Source organism: Equus asinus, chromosome 5 (assembly GCF_041296235.1).
Source record: "Equus asinus isolate D_3611 breed Donkey chromosome 5, EquAss-T2T_v2, whole genome shotgun sequence".
Classification (NCBI taxonomy): domain Eukaryota; kingdom Metazoa; phylum Chordata; class Mammalia; order Perissodactyla; family Equidae; genus Equus; species Equus asinus.
The window spans coordinates 110,806,805-110,825,176 of NC_091794.1; the positions used below are offsets into that span (position 1 = coordinate 110,806,805).

The 18,372-nt window shown below is 56.9% G+C and overlaps 1 protein-coding gene across 1 annotated transcript in view; it reads right to left on the minus strand.

The window, feature by feature from the left end:
- AJAP1 (adherens junctions associated protein 1) overlaps positions 1 to 18,372 on the minus strand; it is a 127,326-nt gene that overhangs the window by 52,058 nt on the left and 56,896 nt on the right. Inside the window, exon 2 of the mRNA XM_044769541.2 lies at positions 14,199 to 14,995. Coding sequence (XP_044625476.2) covers positions 14,199 to 14,995 — 797 coding nt within the window. The remainder of the gene's footprint in view (positions 1 to 14,198; positions 14,996 to 18,372) is intronic.

Here is an 18,372-nt window from a genome sequence, read left to right on the forward strand (position 1 = left end):
CCCATGGTGGGAGGAGGCAGGTATCCAACAGAAGGCTTCCTTGTTCATGACACAGGCCATCCTTGAGCGTTGGTCATGCTCATGGCCGTAGGCCAGGCACCAGGGGACTCAAGGACAGGATGGATGCAGCCCCATCCCAGGGAGCTTACTCAACTCCTAGGCTGGCATGTCCCAGAGGACCAGAGGAACAGGGATGCTCAGCGCACGGGCAGGGAAGGGGCGTGAGATGTTCCGCACAGCATCTGAGTGAGGGGCTGCCCACCCCCACCTATATCGGGGACCGCCCATCCTGCTGCTCTTCCATCAGCTTTGCCATAGCAGCGACTTTCCTCCTCCCTGCCTGCTGGGCAGTGGATGACCCTGCCGCGCGGGGTTCCCAGGGCCCTACCAAAGGAGACTTCTCCACACCTGGATGGGACTCCCCTCCTGCAGGCCACTGCCTGCACCCCGCCTGCAGGACCAGTTAGTCTCAGCTGAGCTGAGTGTCTCTAAGCTTCCCAGCTACCTGGAGCCTGCAGGGCAGCAGGCCAGTGGCTACATTCTTTTCTCCAAGACGCGACTGCTTTGCTCACTCTGGACACGAGCTGGAATTGCCCACAGTCGCCCACGTGGGGTGGTGGTGGACAATGGCAGGTGCGGCACGGGCTGGCCGTGCACATGCAGCCCTGGTGTGCGGGGAGACCAGGGCGTGGAGGGTCCGAGCAGGAGCAGAAGCCCCCTTGCTCAGGCTGGGCTTTGGCGACTTTGAAAAGCAGGAACATCGTTACCCTGTCTCTCCTTTTCTTTTCCTTTGTCTCTCCTAAAGACCTGCATGGCATTTCAGCCTGATGACCCCGCCCCACAGCTGTCTCTAAGCCCAGAAGCTGCCTTTTTCACACTGTTCACAAAGCTGATGTGGGGCGAGCTGTGGGCCAGGCGCTATGCTGGGGGCACAGGGGTTGCGGGACTTGGGGTGAGAGGTTTGTTCCTGTCCCTGAGGGAGCTCCGAGGCTGGGTGGTCACCCACAGAAAGTGCTGGGCTCAAAGCTGAGATTCGCTGTTATTGGCACTGGTTGGGGGCAGGGAGGCCAGACATCTGAGAAAAGTGACTATAAAACAAGGGGAGTCACGGTGAGGCCAGGAGATGGGGACAAAGAATCCAGGGGTCTAGAGGTATGGGAGTCCATGGGAAGAGGGGCGGGGAGGGGAGGCGGCCGCTCCAGCTGAGGGATCCCAGGAGGCCTCCTCTCCTTCTAGGCTGCCAAATTCTTAACACAGGAGCCAGAGGGGCACCTCGCCACGGTGGGGCGTGGATGGGGATTTTAAGTGTCCCAACAGTGACCAACAGCCCGGCTGCCCCAAGGGTAAACTGCTGATGGGAAGGGAAAGCTGGGAAGGGGCCAGAAGGATGGCAGGCATGGGTTTTCAGGGTAGCTTAGGAAATGTGAAAACTTCCTGCCTCCCTCTCCTCGCCGCAGTCTCCACTCTGCCCTACATGGCACCCACCTCATGGAAGGCTGGGTACCGCCAAGCAAGATGAGAGTGTCTGTTCTCCATTAAGTGGCAGCCCCCATGACCAGCCCAGATGCTTCAATTTTCCTAATAACGGCCGGGAGGCACTAGCAGGTCCCCAGCACCCACTGAGCCATCAAAGGCAGCCAGAACGTTGTGGCCTTGCTACACGTGTCTCCCGAGCCTTTGGGAACAGGCACTCCGCCTAATCTCCATGGTGGGGCGGCCCTCCACCTAGCCGATGGGGCTCCCAGTCTTCTGAGGACAAGCAGAGACCACGGATGGGGGTTCTGGATGCAGGGCCAGCCCTGGGTCTGGGGTCCGCACACCCTGAATGTCGGCCCACGTCCCCATGGAGGCCCACGGAACGTTCACTGCCAATAAAGCCTGGGCCTCAGAGGGAAGAATGAGGGACTCAGCACCTCCGCCAGGAGCAAGGCCAGTCCTGGTGTGGCTGGAGAAGGCTGTTAAAGGGTGTGCTCCCACGGTCGCTCCCCACACCTGGGAAGGGGCTGACAGAAGGTGGGGAAAACGCCTGGGACGCTCAGTGCACCTGGTGGGGTTTGCCCAAGAACCAGTTCCGACTCGGGCAGGTGGGGTTGCAAGGCCTGGAGGAGGGGTGCAGGCACTGGTGCAGGGTGCAGTCTAGGACGCATTCTTGAGATTCCACTGACCCGTTAGGTGACCAGGTGGGGACACCGAGCTCACCTCACCAGGTGAGGGGTCACAGGTGAGGCCCAGGGCATTGCCAAGGCCAGTGGGGCAGAAGCAGCTTGCATGTTTTCGGACTGCCCTCCCACAGCTCCTGTTTGAACTCAGGGAGACACCAAATTCCTGCTCCTGACCAGGACCACCGCGTGCACCCCCCTCCGACATGAGCTCCAGCCCTACCACCTCCTTCCTTCTCTTCCAGAATCTGGCCTCCCTCCTGCCAGGAAGGCCCCAGGCCCGCATCCTCCCCAGCAACCTCCTTCCCTCCGGTCAGGCCTCACTTGCACACCTACCTCCAAGGGGCCCTCCTCGACCCCGCCGAAGTCAACCCCACCAACCCCATCACTTGGTCTGACTCTCTGCAGGTGCCATGGCCATCGGGAACGCCCTCCATCTACCTGCTTGTTGTCAGTCCCCACCTGCGAGGGCAGCACCTCCTCCGTGTCCCTCATGGGCACTGACCGCTCGAGCTAGATCCTCACCAGCGAGAAGGAGAAACATCTGCCGTGGGATCAGGCAGGGCTCCAGACGCACATCCTCACGGATGCCTCTCGCTCTCTCGACCACAAGCCCCACTTGTCCTGCGTAGCTTGACTGTGCATGATGTCGGCCTTTCAACAGACTTAGGGCCAATTCTTTGTCTCCTTAAGGACTCTGCTTCCACAATATCTCTTCTCCCCTCCATCAACAATTTTCATTCTCTACTGGACCATTCTCATTGGCAGGCCAACACACCTCAACACGCCCTCATTAAAAACCAGCAAAGCAAAACAAAACAAAACAAAACAGCAAATGGGGCCGGCCCAGTGGTGCAGGGGTTAACTTCACAGATTCCACTTTGGTGGCCCAGGGTTCACCGGTTTGGATCCTGGGTTCGGACCTACGCACCACTGGTCAAGCTGTGCTATAGCAGGGGTCCCACATATAAAGTAGAGGAAGATGAGCACTGATGTTAGTTTAGGGCTGATCTTCCTCAAAAAAAAGAAAACCCCAGGAAAAACTCTCTCCCCTCTGTAGTCCTCTACCCTGTGCATCCCCAATCTCCTTCAGACCAAACTCCTCAAAATCTCAGGCTCCCCCACGGCCTCCACTCGCTCGCCCCACCTCTTCCTCCACTCCCCTCCAGGGGGCTTTCTCTTATCCAGCGTCCGACTGCCTAACCTTGACAAGGACGAAGGTGATGGGTACCTCGTGCTCATCCCTCTTGCCTCCCAGGAGCTCTGACATGGACCACTCGGCCCCCCACTTCATCCCTTCCTCCTCCCCTCCCCCTGCTCCTTTCCCCCCCCCACCCCCGCTTCTCCCCTCCCTCCTCCTCCCCCTTGGAGAGACCCTTCCTTCTCCAGGCTCCCACGGGGCCGCCCTCTGCTTCCCCTCCCTGGGCACCCTGTCTCATGCTTAGCTAACTCTCCAGGGCCTGTCCTCCATCCCTCTCTCATGCCGTCCACACCCCCTCCAGGTCCACTTGACCTTCCACACCACTTAGACACCGGATGGCTCTTGAATCTCCACCCTAGGCCAGGCCCTTCCCCGGCTGCAGACTCACAAACCCAGGAGTTCCACAGACATCCCCTCTGGAGCAGCTAACACGGCAGCTTAAACTCAACGTGGCCCAAAGGGGCTGCTGACTGCTCTCTGATCTGCGCCCACCCCAGCTTCCCCATCTCGGTCAAAGGCACCACTTGCAGTTGAAGACACAGGTTGCTCAGACCAAAGACTTGGGAGGCCTTCTAGATTGTTCTCTTTCCTTCACTTCCACCTCTCCCTTGGATTCCCACCATCACCCCTGCTCCCAGCCCACTGCCTCTTGTCCTCCTCCCATGGACTGTCCTCCAGAGCCCTCAGGAGCATCGACGGGACCACATCACTCTGTTTATCCCAACACACTCAGAATAAACCCAGAGCCCTCACGACTCCCTCAGACCACCCTTGGGGCCTAGCCGCAGCCCAGCGCTCTGACCTTGCCCACTCCGATTCAAGTGATAGGCCACACCAGGGTCCTTCTGTCCCTTATCCCGCCATGTTCTTTCCACCTCAGCTCCCTGCCTCCCTCTTCTTTATCATTCAGGTCTCAAATGCCAGCTCCTCGGGGGCCCTGGCTCCCGCGGCCATACTTACCCGCCCCAGCCTGGGTACCTTCTCCTCCCACACCTCCGTACCTGGAGTTGGCTTATTTACATCTGTATGCGGGGGTGGGAGGGTCTGTCTGCTGCCCCCAGAGGGAAGAGGGACTGGGTGTGTATTACCTTCTGATGTAACCACAGCACCTGGGACATCATAGGCGCTCAATAAACACTTTCAAGTGAATGACTGATAGATCTATAGAGGGCGAGGCCAGTGAGAGGCCAAGCATTTTGATCTCTGACCTATTCGTGAAGCTCAATTTATACAAAGGAAGGTTTCATTTTCTCCAAACCCCAGTGGCTCCCAAGGCCTCTGGGCAGCTCTGGACTTGTGGGCGGTGGGGAGGCCAGCAACAGTGAGGGTCAGTCTCAGACGGTCCTCAGGTCTGCTTTTTCTCCAGCACTAGCGGCCCTGGGGGTAGGATGAGGACCTGCAATTCCCCCAGCCTCTGCCGGAGAAAACCCCAGGCACTCCAGACCCCCAGCCACGGCTGACAAAAGCTCCTCCCACTGTAGTGCGTTGAATGGCAGCCCCCCCAAAAGATATGCCCATGTCCTACCCCTGGAACCTGTGAATGTGACCTTACTTAGAAAAAGGATCTGTGCAGATGTAATTAAGATAAGGATCTTGAGATGAGACCTTCCTGGAGTATCTGGGTGGGCCCTAAATCCAATGGCTGGTGTCCTTGTAAGAAGAGGAGAGACACAGACACAGAGGGAAAATGCCATGTGAAGATGGAGGCAGAGGTTGGGGTGATGTGGCCACAAGCCAAGAGATGTCTGCAGCCACCAGAAGCTGGAAAAGGCAGGAAAGATCTTTCCCTAGAGCTCTTGGAGAGAGTGCAGCCCTGCCGACATCTTGATTTTGGACTTTTGGTCTCCAGAACTGTGAGAGAATGAACGTCTGTTGTTTCAAGACCCCCAGCTCGTGGCGATTCGTTACCTTGGCCCCAGGAAACTCATACACAGATGGAGGCTGGCCTTACATGCACAGTATTCAGGTAAAGGAAAGGGGCAGGACTAACCCTGGGTGGAGGGTTGCCCCTGGAACGTCCAGGACTAGAGCAGGGATTCTCGGGGGCAAGGGACATCTAGGAATGTGGGGGACATATTTGGTTGTCACAGTGACTGACATTCGTTGAGTAGGGCCAGGATGCGACCTGCTCTGCAGAGCAGAGAAGGGACGTGCTCACCCACAGATGGCCCTCTGTCCCGTGCCACTTCTGAGCGTGGTGTCCCGCGTTCCTGCCACAACCACCCTGAGCCCGGACAGCCTCCTCCCGTTCCACGTATGAACCCGGAGTGTTTTTTGCAAGGTTCCTTTTCTTTCTTTCTGCTTTTTCTCCCCAAATTCCCCCAGTACATAGTTGTATATTGTAGTTGTGGGTCCTTCTAGTTGTGGCAATTTGCAAGGTTTTAATAGGCACCGAAGTTTCCAAGAACACAACCACTATGTACATCAAAAGAAGGCGCTATTATTTTTGTCCCAAACAACACCAAGAGCTGTTCACCATTTTGGAAGGTCACCTGCCCTCGTTGCCCAGATGATACACCATCTCAGCTGGTGTTGCCATCAAGCTCCTGCTCATGCCACACGGCGGGGTGAGCCTGTGACTGTCTCATCACACCGTCTGTGGAAGACGAGCGCAGGTCAGCCTTCGCCATAAGCTACTCTCCTTCCTGTGTCCTCTGGATTACAGTTGGGGCACGATATGAGTTTCCAGAACCAGTGGTTGAGGCAGCTTATATGTTCTATGAAAAGGTGCCTCGGGAGTGAGTAGAGGGGCCTCACAAATATGTATTATAAATAACACGCAGGCCCTGGCTCTGGATGGCCAGGAAGCCCGCTCCAGGTGCTGGGCTGGCCTGTCTTCCTCCTGCTCCCTGGCAGTCTTCATCCAACTCAGCATTCTCCAGTGGCCTCTATCCTCGTGGCCTTTCTTCCTGCCCCCACCCACCCCGCCCGATGACACGGAGTTCTCCTTGCGGAGGTGGGAATAGTGATGGGGACCAGATGTGCATCTCTCAGCAGCTCTGCCTTGGGTCCCAGGACACATCCATGGAGTCCTGGCTGGGGCCCAAGCTGCCGGCCTTTCTGGATAGCATGTGAAATCGCACGGTGGGGCATCTGACTCTCCCACCCACCTTGGCATGGGCTCTGCTGACAGACAGGCCCCCTGGAGCTTCTAGAAGGCCCAAGAAGATAGAGAAGTGTCATATACTGGACTTACACCAAGAACTTGCAAGTGAATAAGGAAATCAGCCTCCTCTTGGATTTAGGCCCCCACCCAAGATGTCCTGAAGCTTCCGGCAGCCCTGCGTGAAAAGGGCCCCGGTCGGGGGTGAGGAGAGCTGCGTCCAGGCCCGCCTGCCCCCAACTCACCAGTGATGAGCCTCCCCCAGTGTCAGCACTGTCCCTTCCATGGGAGCTTTTGAGAAGATGACAAGTGGAGCCTGTGCTTGGCAACTTGGAAAGTGATGTTCAGGCTACTTAAAGGGAGGGGCGTGTGTGCAGGGGAGGGCCTAGAGAGAGGAAGCTGTCCCCTTGCAAAGGACGTGCAGACTGACCACTCCAGGCCTCCCCCCATCCCCTCCCAGGTATGGACCCCTGTGACGGGGCTCTCACAAACCACATGCGGGGGGTTGCTGCTGATCTGGCACATTACGGTGGGGGGGGGGGGGGCGGTGTCAGCTGATGGCTTCCTGGGGTAGGTGTGACTGTCTGAAGCTTTCCAGGGCAGAGAAAAGCCACAAAACAACTAGAACAGCTCTGGCCGGGCAACTGCATGTCCTGACCCTAATACCTTTCAGGAGGGTGCTGCGGGAGACAGCACAAGTGCTATTCCATCCCCCCAACGCAGCCGCAAAGCAAGGTGGACTGTGCGTGGACTGGGCCTTCTGACCGACACCCTCTGTCTGCTCAGCTTCCCCCTGGCTTAACATGGCCAATTCTCAAACGACCCCGCGAGGTAGAAATTATTTCCCAGTTCTTCAGGCAAAGAAGCCAGGACTCCCTAAAGTCACATGGCACAGCCAAGCACCCTCCCTGTCCAGCGTCAGTGGGCAACCAGGGCCTGGGCCAGGTCCGGGTCAAGGCAGGGGCAGCTTCGTCCCCCACAGGTCCCATATGTCGGTCACCTATGTGGGGAGAGTCTGAGCCTCCACTCCTGTGACATGCTCGGCATCTCCACTGCCGGAAGAAACTTCTAGAAAGGGAAACTTACTCCTCTATTATTGCTTGGTCATTACCTCCCAGCGACAGACTTCAAGGCGGAGATTCACTGAACCACATCGAGAGCAAAGACCCGAGGCCTCGTCTTCCCGTCTGACCATATGGCACGCCCATCACGCATCTGCCCGTGATCTTGGCTGAGTCTCCGGAGCTGGCGGCTGCCGCCGGGGAGCGCTGGAGCTTCAGGGGAACCCACCTGCCGCAAGGGTGCTGCCGCCGCTTCTCCTACAGGTAGCTTCAGTGGGGCCCTTTCGAGTTAGACACCTGTGATGCGGGGCCGCTCGCGGGCAGGGGCCGAGGGAGGGGCTCACCCAGCTCAGGGAAAGGGCGACTCCTCCCCCAAAAAGGCAGCTCTGACGTCCAGTCCGCAGCTGTCTGCCCTGCTGCCCCCAGAGCTGGCCAGGGCACAGGACCCGTTGGGCTCCTGCCCCCACCCCAGCCAGGACTTCAGACTGTTGATGCTGGAAGGGAGTGGGGGCAAAGCTCCCAGCTAATGTCACTAATGACAAAACCAAGAGGGAAGTCACGCCAAAGCCATTTTTCTAGCTACGGGCAGAAGGAACGCAGGGCCACGGCAGTGCAGAACTAGAGGAGGGCCCTCAAGGGTTTTCTCATCCAGCGTCTGTTCTAGAGGCAAGGAGACTGAGTCTCGGGGGGCTGCCTGCTTGCTCCCTCTGCCGCCCAGGCCTCTGGGTGGGAGCTCTGGCCTCCTGCTTGGCGCTCAGCCCTGTCACCCACCCAGTATCTCCCCCCGATCCTCTGTTCCCCTGCACCTCATCCTCACCCTCGGGACTCATTTGCTCACCGAGCCTGGCTGAGCCTTCCCTTCCCACCTGGAACAGCCCCTCCTGCTCTGATCCACGTTTCCAGAATAACAATTATGCCATTGCCTAAGTTGTGGCTCTGTGACATTTCCTCTTCTGTCCTTAACTGTCAATTCTCTCCTGTGCGAGCATCTGTCCTTACCTGTCTGGCTTTCCCACTAGATTTTAAACTCCTTGAAAAGAGGGCAAGGGGCTGGGCTTTCCATCCCCCGCCCCCTCCTCCAACCAAGATGCAGTGTTTAATTCAACTAAGTACGGAGTTGATGTTCCCTGTGCAACTGATCAGCAGCCAGGAATTGTACAGTCGGCCCTCTTAACATAGCCAAATAAAAATTCTAAAAATGATGTTCTGTCTAATATTTAATCTCAACACTTAGAAGCATTTCCCTGTGAGGGGATGAAAATCATAAATTCAATCCACCGTTTATCAAACGGATCTGTTATCAGTCCAGCGTTTACTGAAGCGCCGGACGTAAGGAAGACACATTCTCCAGGGGTGTGTGTGGCCCCAGCAGCTCCCGGACACCTGAGACCTGAATAGCCGTGGCCCCAGTCGTCACCCCCGGAGGAGACTGACTTCCAGCTCGGACCTCCCTGCAGCTCTGCGGGGCCCAGGCAGGTGAGTCGAGCTCGAGGCTCCCAGGTAGAAAGTGCGCTGGGAGAGATGCCGAGGTTCTGCAGGAATTCAAGAACCTTCTGATCCCTGACGTGCTCTCAGAAGGAGAATGAGGCCTGGGGGAAACAAAGGCGCTGAAGAAGCACTGACTGCGGTAAGTGTGAGCGAGGAGCATGAGAAAGGGAACCAGAGACAGCCGCGATGCGCCCTCCCCAGAACTCCAGGCTGGCCTTAATGAGTCGGAGCTCATTTACCCGCTGGGTGTGAACACAGCTTTGCTCAGCAAAGGCAGAGGAGCGCCCTGGGAGGCCGGACGGGGCCAGAGAGCTGTCGGCAGACACACGCGATCCCCAGACAGGTCGTCATCCGAAACCGCAGCCGGCAGGATGGGCCACAGCCGGCGGGACATGGAGACCACATCCATTCAGAAGGCCCCACTTAAGACCCTACGGGCCAGCCTTGCCCACTACAGAGCATCGAACGTTTAGCGGAGCTCCGAACGCTCATTTGTTCCTTGACGCTTTTATCCCAATTAAGCCACTCAAAACTTTTGAAGTTCATGAGTCATTTGCTTCAAATATCTTTAAATTAAGGACAGATTCACTTCCCTGGTAGCAAACAGCCAGCCAGTTAATTAAAAAGGTCTCAGCATCGAAACCACCATCGCAGCTGCCAGCAGAGGGGAGGAGCATGTCCCCTTCCCGCAACCGGGTGGCATCTCACGCCCTCCACTCAGATCTGATCCTGCACAGAGAAAACAGCGCATCCCCTGAGCCCTGCGCCCAAGGCTGCAGCGCTACGCAGGTCAGCCGAGCGACAGAGCACAAGGAGACGACCCCCGCCCATCCCTCGTGCCTACAGAGGGACACACCTAAAGGACACTGAGGGCCTCCTGGTGACAAGGACAAAGCAACTTGGAAATCATCCTTGGAAACGCATGAATGAATTTCAATGTGAAAATTACCAGGACTGGGATGACATCTGAGCCTTCGCATCCTTGAGCAGCTGGGTGTCACTAATACGTGATTGATCCAAGTGGGAACCAATCCTGAATGACAATGGGATCTAAAGGGCCTCTTGGCCCCTTCTGAGGGGGGCACCTTCCGAGTCAGGGACATGAACTGTTGAAGAAAGTGCCAGATGCGTCTACAGGCCGGAGAGTGTCGGGGCCGAGGTGCCAGCGGGCAGGGTCTAAGAAGGTCAGGTGCAGGAGACGCTTACAGAGCACTGGCAGTGTGCGAGTGCCCGCGGCCCAGCAGGTCCCACAGCAGGCAAAGGCAGCCACCCAGCCAGCCGGCTTGCGTTCCCCACAGCTCCCTTTGTGGGTTTTAAGATTAAAGCCCAGGAAATGACTTTCTGTTTTTCTCCCAGGAGACTTTGTCATTCCAGACTCAGAACACAAGCCGCAAGAGAGCTGTCACAGAAGGATGGCACTTCGCTGTGGGGAGCCCTCGTCTCTCGACCTTAAGTGAACTTCTGACCCATCTGACACTCACCCTCTGCCAGCACTGGGCGAGGCTGGAGCTCAGTGCCTCGGGCAACCTGAGCCAGGTGATTTTCCATTCTGAGTGGTTCCTGGCTAGCACCACCTACACCTCTGCATGGAGCACCAAGGTCAGGGATGAGGACGTGGGACCTCATCAAAGGACCACACAGTGGAGCAGCAAATGGAGCTGCAAGCTGGTGGAGCAGATCATTACAAAGACAACAATCATCATTATCACCATCACCATCATCATCATCATCACCATCATCACCACCACCACCATTATCTCCATCATCATCTGCTCCATCATCATCACCTTAATCACCAACATCATCACCATCAACATCATCATGTACACCACCATCATCATCACCATCACCACCACCATCATCTCCATCATCATAATTACTGTCATCATTATCATCACCATCATCACCATTATCTCCATCATCGTCTGCTCCATCATTATCATCACCTTCATTGCCAAAATCATCACCATCAACATCACCACTGCCATCCTCATCACTTTCATCATCACCACCATCATCATCATTATTATATTAACAGCAGCAAACACGTATTGAGCAGCTTTTATGTGTCAGGCACTGAGCACCTGGCATGCACTATCTCACTTAATCTTTACAACATTGTGAGACGGTTAATTCTGTAATTCCCTTTGAGGCACAGAGAGGACAAGCAAGTGACCTAAGTCCGGCTAATACAAGTGAGGCCAGGAATCTGAAGGGAGGCAGGGGCACTCTCAAGCACTACATTAAAACCAAGAGGGACTTCCCAGTCACTTCCCTTGCAGGGTGATTCCTGCAAGAGGGGCCCTTTAACAATTCCAGCAGGTATTCCACGTAATGTTGACCCCTGAGGGATTTCAGAATGCCCCAAATCACCAGCCACCTGCCCTCCCATGCCCAGCAATGCCTTTGCTACAGACAGACAAGAAGACATAACACACCCCTTCTAAACATTTCTCTACAGAAGCAAAAATAAAACTCGCAACTTCCAAGCTTTGATTCCAGACATCCCTCCTTGGACAGCAGAACTGACAATGAATTCTCCATAGCACTTTCTAAAACCCTAATTCCAGACTTTATGTGGCCCAGCAATGAGTGGGCAAAGCTGGGTGTGTCTAAGATGACAAGATTCCCTGGGGGCACACTTGCCCTTGACACCTGCAACCCTCTCCTTGGAGTCACTCTTGCTGGGTATAAAAACTGGCGTGTATGGTGGAGTCTTGGGTGCCAGGCCCCATGGCTTGTACGCTGTGTTGACTCACTGAGTCTTCACAGCAACCGTAGAGGAGAGACATTTCTAAGCTTTACTTTGCTGATGAAGAAAATGAAGCCAATAGAGAAGAGACCTTGCCCAGGGTCACACGGCAACATGCAGCAGAGCCCAGATTCACATGCAGATCTGCAGGCTGGAAGCACACACTGCTAACTGCAGCATGCACAGCCTCCCGGACTGCAGCACTGGGATCCCCAAGACCACGCTCACTGCCTGAAATTTGCTCTGAGAAGTGTGGGTAGTGGTCATGCTCACAGAGACTCAGGGGCCCAGGTCTACATCGGATGCTGCAGGGGCGACGCGGACTCGGGGGGATCCTGCTTGGGCTCTCTGTGCACCGGGCTCGGGGCCCTTATGTAGGACCAGCTGTGCTCTGATGAACCCGGTTAGGAGAATCATCTCCACGTCTTCTCTCTCCCCTTTGCCTGGCCTGGAAGCCAAAGGACTGCTGGCTGTCCCTTCTCAGCATCCAGCATCACTTCCCAGAATTAACATTTCTCTGCATTAGAAGCAAATGCACATATTTTCCCCCTTTTAAATTTGTTTTGCTAAACAAATTAATGTAGCACCAGATTATATTATGAAGAACCATAAATCTTTTCCAAGATAAGCATCTGTCGAGTCGGATTAGCGACATCCAATGTACTGTGAATTAATTTGCTAAGCCTTATAATGCTGTCCCGGGCGTCTAACTTAGTCATAACAAATGTAATTTGGAATAAATGGGAACCTGTTTTCTCATCCGTGTCTACAGAGTAAGTGACGTATGCAGAGGAGAGGACAGTAAGCGAATGCAGCACTAAATTCTATTATGATGATGGCTTGTGAGTTTATTGAGGTAAAAACAAATGCTTTGTGAACTGCTCGAGGGAGCTTGGCACAGAGCGGATGAACCGCAGGACTTGTGTGTCTGTAGATTCTGGAAGGAGGCTCGGAGGGAGGTGGCCTACGCGCAGCCCGCAGAGCCTTTCCCCTGGTCCTCTCCCGCTCACCGCGTCCACCCAGGGGCCCAGCCCCTGACCGCCGGCAAGGAGATGGAGCTGGGTTTGCTTTCACAGATATGTTGCTCTCTAGGGAAGAGAGCTCAGAATGAAAACTGTGGTTCTCTCGTCCGGTGAAGGAAGGAAGTAGGTCATGGAACAAAGGCCACCCCCTCCACGAAAACCTGTCCAACTACCGGCCGTGCCTGCCTGCCGGCCAGGATGCAGACTCTAGTGCAGACACTGAGCGCAGGGGAACGGTGGCATCTTTGAGGAGCAACTCTCTTCCGCCCCTGGCTCTGAAGAGGACCCGTGTGTAGGGGGCCAGCAGCCCAAACCCCGGAGGGTGTGAAGAAGCCCCCACCCCTTTGTGCTGATGACCAGAATTTGCCTCTCATTTTACGCAGTCAGCAAATACCGCTGTGTGTCCTGGACGTTCCTGCATGGATCCGATCTGTGAACTTTGGAGTCACGGCAGGGCGTGGGGCCACGGCCGGGTCACAGAGGCAAGGGGGATGGAGGCGGGGTGGAACACAGGAGTCCCGGACTCCGCGCTCTCCCTCAGCCGGCCACGAAGCCAGTACATGCCAGTGGCTACTGGTGAAGGGACAAGTTTCGGCCTGGGAGATTTCAAGGAGCATTTCTGAAGCACTTGGAGGAGAAGGTAAAGGAGGAGAAAGGAAAATGAGTATCTACATGGCAGTAGATATGTCAAAGCCAAGAAGTCATCCACATGCACCTGGAATAACGGAGGCAGAAGAGCCACAGCCACTCCCTCTGATCTGCGTCCTCCAAACACCTCCCAACGGGCCTCTGGGGAAAGACACTCACTCCCCAGCCTGAGTCAGTCCACGAAGCCTCAGCTAACAGCACAGGAAGTCCCTCCGCATCCCTGACCTCACTCTCTCCTGCTGCTCAAGTTGATTCCTAGTTCTGGACCAATCTGGCAGTTGCTCCTCCTTAGGGCCACACCCTTGAAGGTTTTGAAGACCCCACATGGCCCCTAACTCCCTCAGCAGATGTGCCCACATCTTATTCCCAAGGCCGGCCCAGACGACAAAGCTCCCCCATTTGGGAAGATGCGGCCGTGTGTCTGGTGGGGCTCAGATGCCCCCAACATGGGCATGGCGGGCACTACATCCACTTCCAGCCCCCGACTAAGGACAGAGGCTCTCCCTTTTTCTCCCAGCAGCCAGAGCAGCCTGGCTTCCTCCTCCTAGAGCACAACCATATTTGCCAGTATGCACCCATGTGCAAGTTCACAGACACACAACGCCCCATGCTTCCCCAGGTCCCACACCCAGCTCTCACCCTTCGTTGTTGTCTTAGTTTCTGCCAATGGGAAAGGCAGATTCCCACCAGGTAGCATCATGCAGGTACAGCTCAGCATCCCTCCCCTCCACAAGTGAACCCAACCGAAAGAGAGAGGGCCGTACCTGAGGTCTCCCCCAGAATCCGCGGGGGCTTGTCTTTGCTGGGACTGGTGGAAGGCTCCGTTGTGCTAAACCCAACTGGGATCCTATTCCTGGGGTCCAGGGGCTCGGTGACCCCCTTAGTCTGCAGTGTCATGGAAGTGGCCGTGGTGGCCGTGGTGGTGGTGGTCGTGGTGGCCACAGTTGTCTTCCGTGTTTGGAAGGTGGAGACGGTGGTGGGGCCGTAAAACCCCGGAAATGTGTTGGATTCTAGGGCCTCCTCCTCCCCCGTGGGCCCCCAGGCAATGAACTCCGTCTCTGTGGTGGGCCTGCTGCCTCGGAAGTCGAAGCTGTTGACCCCAGGCCCCTGCAGGTGCCTCTTCCCCCTCCGCAGGAGGGCCTGCTGGTCCGTGGTGGCCCCGCTGCCTGCCGGGGACGCTGCCGACGAGGAGGAGGAGCTGAGGGCAGGGCTGGATTTTGCAGCAGCTGGGGGCTTGGTGAGCCCCCCTTTGGGCACCAGGGTGGCCACCTGTTCCCTGGGTCTGTGCGCCCGCTTGGTGCGGGGGCTCTGCAGCTGCCCGTGACCGCGCTCCACGCGGGGCGGCCGGGGGCTCCACGCCGCCGCGGGGACCCGGGCTGGCTGTCCACTTTTAAAACTCCACAGGCGGGGGGGCCGGTGCGGCGGCCGCGGCAGGAGCCGGAACTCGGGGCCGGGGCCCAGGGACTCACACGTGGGCAGATCCATGGCGAGCTGAAACATGGCTATCAGTATCCAAGCATGGCTTCCGAGGGAGCAGCCCGGCCAGCGGATGCACATGGAACTGCGTGGAAGAGAGAGACAGCGTCAGTCAGCGTGGGGCGCAGGGCGGGCTCTGCCTGGGCGTCTGTCCACCCCCCACCGAGACAAAGAAACTCTCTTGTTGTAAGGAGCTTGAACTCTGACTTCAGAGGGGAACTGAACCCTTCATTAGTTCATTTCAAAGGCTCCTTAAGTGCGATCTATTAACCAGCATCTTGAAAGAACAGTCCCGACTGTGTGTTCGCAAGAGCCAGTGCCCGGCCTGCAGCTCAGGCTCCTCCCAGGAGCTTGCAGCCCCCACGGCTGGTCACTAACACACAGTCTACTGCACGGGAGGGACACCGAGCCTCAAAACCCCCCACTGATGACAGGATGGCTTCAAAGGGCTTCCGTTCTCTGCTTTGCTTACACCCAGAATAAAACCGAGGCACCAAGAGGACACAAGGCGAGGGGACAGCAGAGCCCGAAAGCAGTCTACACCTCGGGCCAGAAGCCGGCGCTGTCCTCTAGGTCACAGAAGTTCCCCAGCCCCAGGCGGGTGACTCTGAGCAGGGCGCCACCTCTCCTGATGTTTGGAGAGGCAGAGGGTCACCGTGCCAGACATCCCGTGGGCGCCCAGGCCAGGCTTCTCCGGAGCCCCTGCCACGCATGTGCTCTGTGCTCTGTGCGCCCCCCTCTCCCCTCCCCCGGCATCTCAGTCGAATATGCATATTTTGAAGCAGGCTTGTTTTCAAACGCTGTACATGGGGCAAGCTTCTTATTTTCGGCCTCCTCTGGATTTGCTCAGGAACCTGAGACCTGCTGTGGATAAGCTGAAAGTCTCTGGATGCTCCCGCTCTGCCCAGGGCTGTCCTGCTGATGTCCCATCCCTGTCCCGCTGACGTCCCACCCCTGTCCCACTGAGGTCCCGCACCCCATTCATCTTCAGTGCAGGCGCCCTTGGAACCCCACTCATGTACCTCCGCAGCCCCTGGAAGGCTGGAGACAGGGCAGACCCTGCAGAGCCTGGTGAGGGTGAGGGCCGGGCTGCAGGGGAGGGTGCAGCCTCCTGGGATCTCGGAGCGACCTGAGAATGCAGGGTGTGGGGGGCGGACCTGTGGAAGGCTAGCAGCCGGCCCATGCTCCCCTCCCAGCAGCTCAGAGGATCGAGGCCTGGTTACAGGCGCGTTCAAAGTCAGTGCTTGTCACCAACATCATGTCTGAAAATTGACACAAGCCCAGAACCTTGGTGACTGCTGTGGGTGGGGTGGGCGAGGGGTTTGGTGCACAGAACCGCAGCAGAAGAGCTCCTCCTCCCCCCAGGCCCGCGAGAAGAAGTTTGGCAGGTTTTCCGTATAAGGCGTCATGTGACTTGAAAAGGGACTAAATCAGTGAGTGTGTGTGCGTCACTGTGTGAGTGTGCGCATGGGGTGTGTCTCAGAAATGCACATTGGTGTGTGTGTCTGTGTGTCAGTGTGAGTCTGTGTGGGTATGTCCATGTGCATCAGTACATGTGTGAGTGTGTCAGTGCATGAGCGTGTGTCAGTGTGACAGACTGAGCGTACAGTGGGTGTGAGTGCATCAGCGTGTGAGTGAGTGTGTTGGCGCTTGAGTGTGTGTCAGTGTGTGACTGTGAGGTGAGTGTGTTGGCATGTGTGTGAGTGTTGGCGTGGGTGTGTCCGTGTGTGTGCTCCCCTCCGCAGTCTGCACTGAGGCCCTGTGGGGCTGACCCTCTCGTGCTGACACTGAGGTCTGTGCCGCTCCCGCCGGCCACCAGGATGTGGAAAGGAAGAAACTTGCATTAATGAGCGCTAATTACCAAAAAGGACTAATCCCCAAATAACAAGGCCCCAGCGTTTTAATCAGAATGAAAGTGCTTTACTGCAAAAATTAGGAATTGCTCATTATGCTAATGCCCCCGCAGGCTTCTGTCGCGGTGCAATTTCCCCGCACAGCCAGGCAGGCTCGGGGCAGGGACTGGGGCCGCCCCATCACTGCACACAGAAATTTAGGTCAGGGTGAAATTGCCCTGCACAGCTAAGGGCAGCAACTCTGAGGCCGCAGAGACCGAGGGTGGATGCTTTAGGCCTCTGCTTCTCCCACGGCTCTGCACACCGGACAGAGCGCTGCCTCGGAGAAACGAGACGCTGCTCAAGTGGCCGTGGAGCCCAAGACCAGAGGGGACCAGTGGCCACCACTGGGCAACACCAGGATTCAGCAGGCCCCATCTGGCCTCACCAGTCCTCACTAGGCCACACCAGGTACCACCAGGCCTCACCAGACCCCCTCAGATCCCCCCAGGCCCGCAGGGTACTAGCAGGCCCCCCCAGGCAGGCTGAATAAAGAACAGCCGCGTGCAAACCCGCCTGCTGTCAGAACTTGGAGAAACATCGCCCCAGGAAATTAAAACCGCAGCACCTGAGCCTGTCCTGCCTGCCCCAGCATAACTTCACACACAGGATATTTCTGTCATTTGTCACCAATCATGAGCTGTAATTGGTTACCATAGAAACCCCCTCATTTCCACGCCACTCAGCTGTTACGCAGAAACCCCACTGATGGCAACGGCAGCGAGAGCTGGGTTTGCGTCTCCTCTTCAAGTCCAGGTTCTTCCTTTCTAAAGTGATGGATTTGTTCGGAGAGGGAAAATAAGGAGGGCAGGTGGCCAAGTCAGGACAGAGGCTCCACCCCAGCCGCAGCAGGCAGGAAAGGCCCTGCCAGGGGTGGAGGGTGGGCTGAGAGAGCCCCTCCCACAGGGAGGTCAGGGGCCAATTCCACGGCCTGCAGGGGACCCACCATTGATCTCTTTACAGGGGTCAAAGGCCCCACACCCTCTGCTCTGTCACCAGGCCCATCGGCCAAATGTGCGATCTGGACCTTCCCCGTCCTGAGCCTCAGGTGGGGACTTCCTTGGTGAGGCTGCATCTTGGCACAAGGAGATTCAGCCACATCTGGAAGGACCGCATGAGGGACAACAACTGGCTTCTGTCCTCATCCCTCCAGCTGACCCGGAAACCACACAGGACCCCAGGAACGCTCTTCCATCTGACCCCGCTCAGCACAGCCCTGGGAGGCCCCTAATTCTACCCTCATTTCTTGATTAAGAGGTTCTCGGAGGACCACTCCCAGGTCCTCTCACCCCAGGAAGGCATCGTGGTGCCATCAGCCATGTCCTAAGATGGCAGAGGACCCCACACACCCACAGGAGGGAGGCCCCTTGGCTGTCGACAACACCACTAACCATCAGAGCTGGCGTGTGACACACCAAGGAGGCCAGGCCACGGTGCAGGCAGAGGCGGTGTCAGCTCCCCGAAAACTCTGGGGCATCCACAGACCCCTTAAGCACATGTCCCCACGTCACACCCACCAGGACGGCTACAAGCAAAAAGACAATTCCGAGTGTTGGTGAGGATGTGGGCA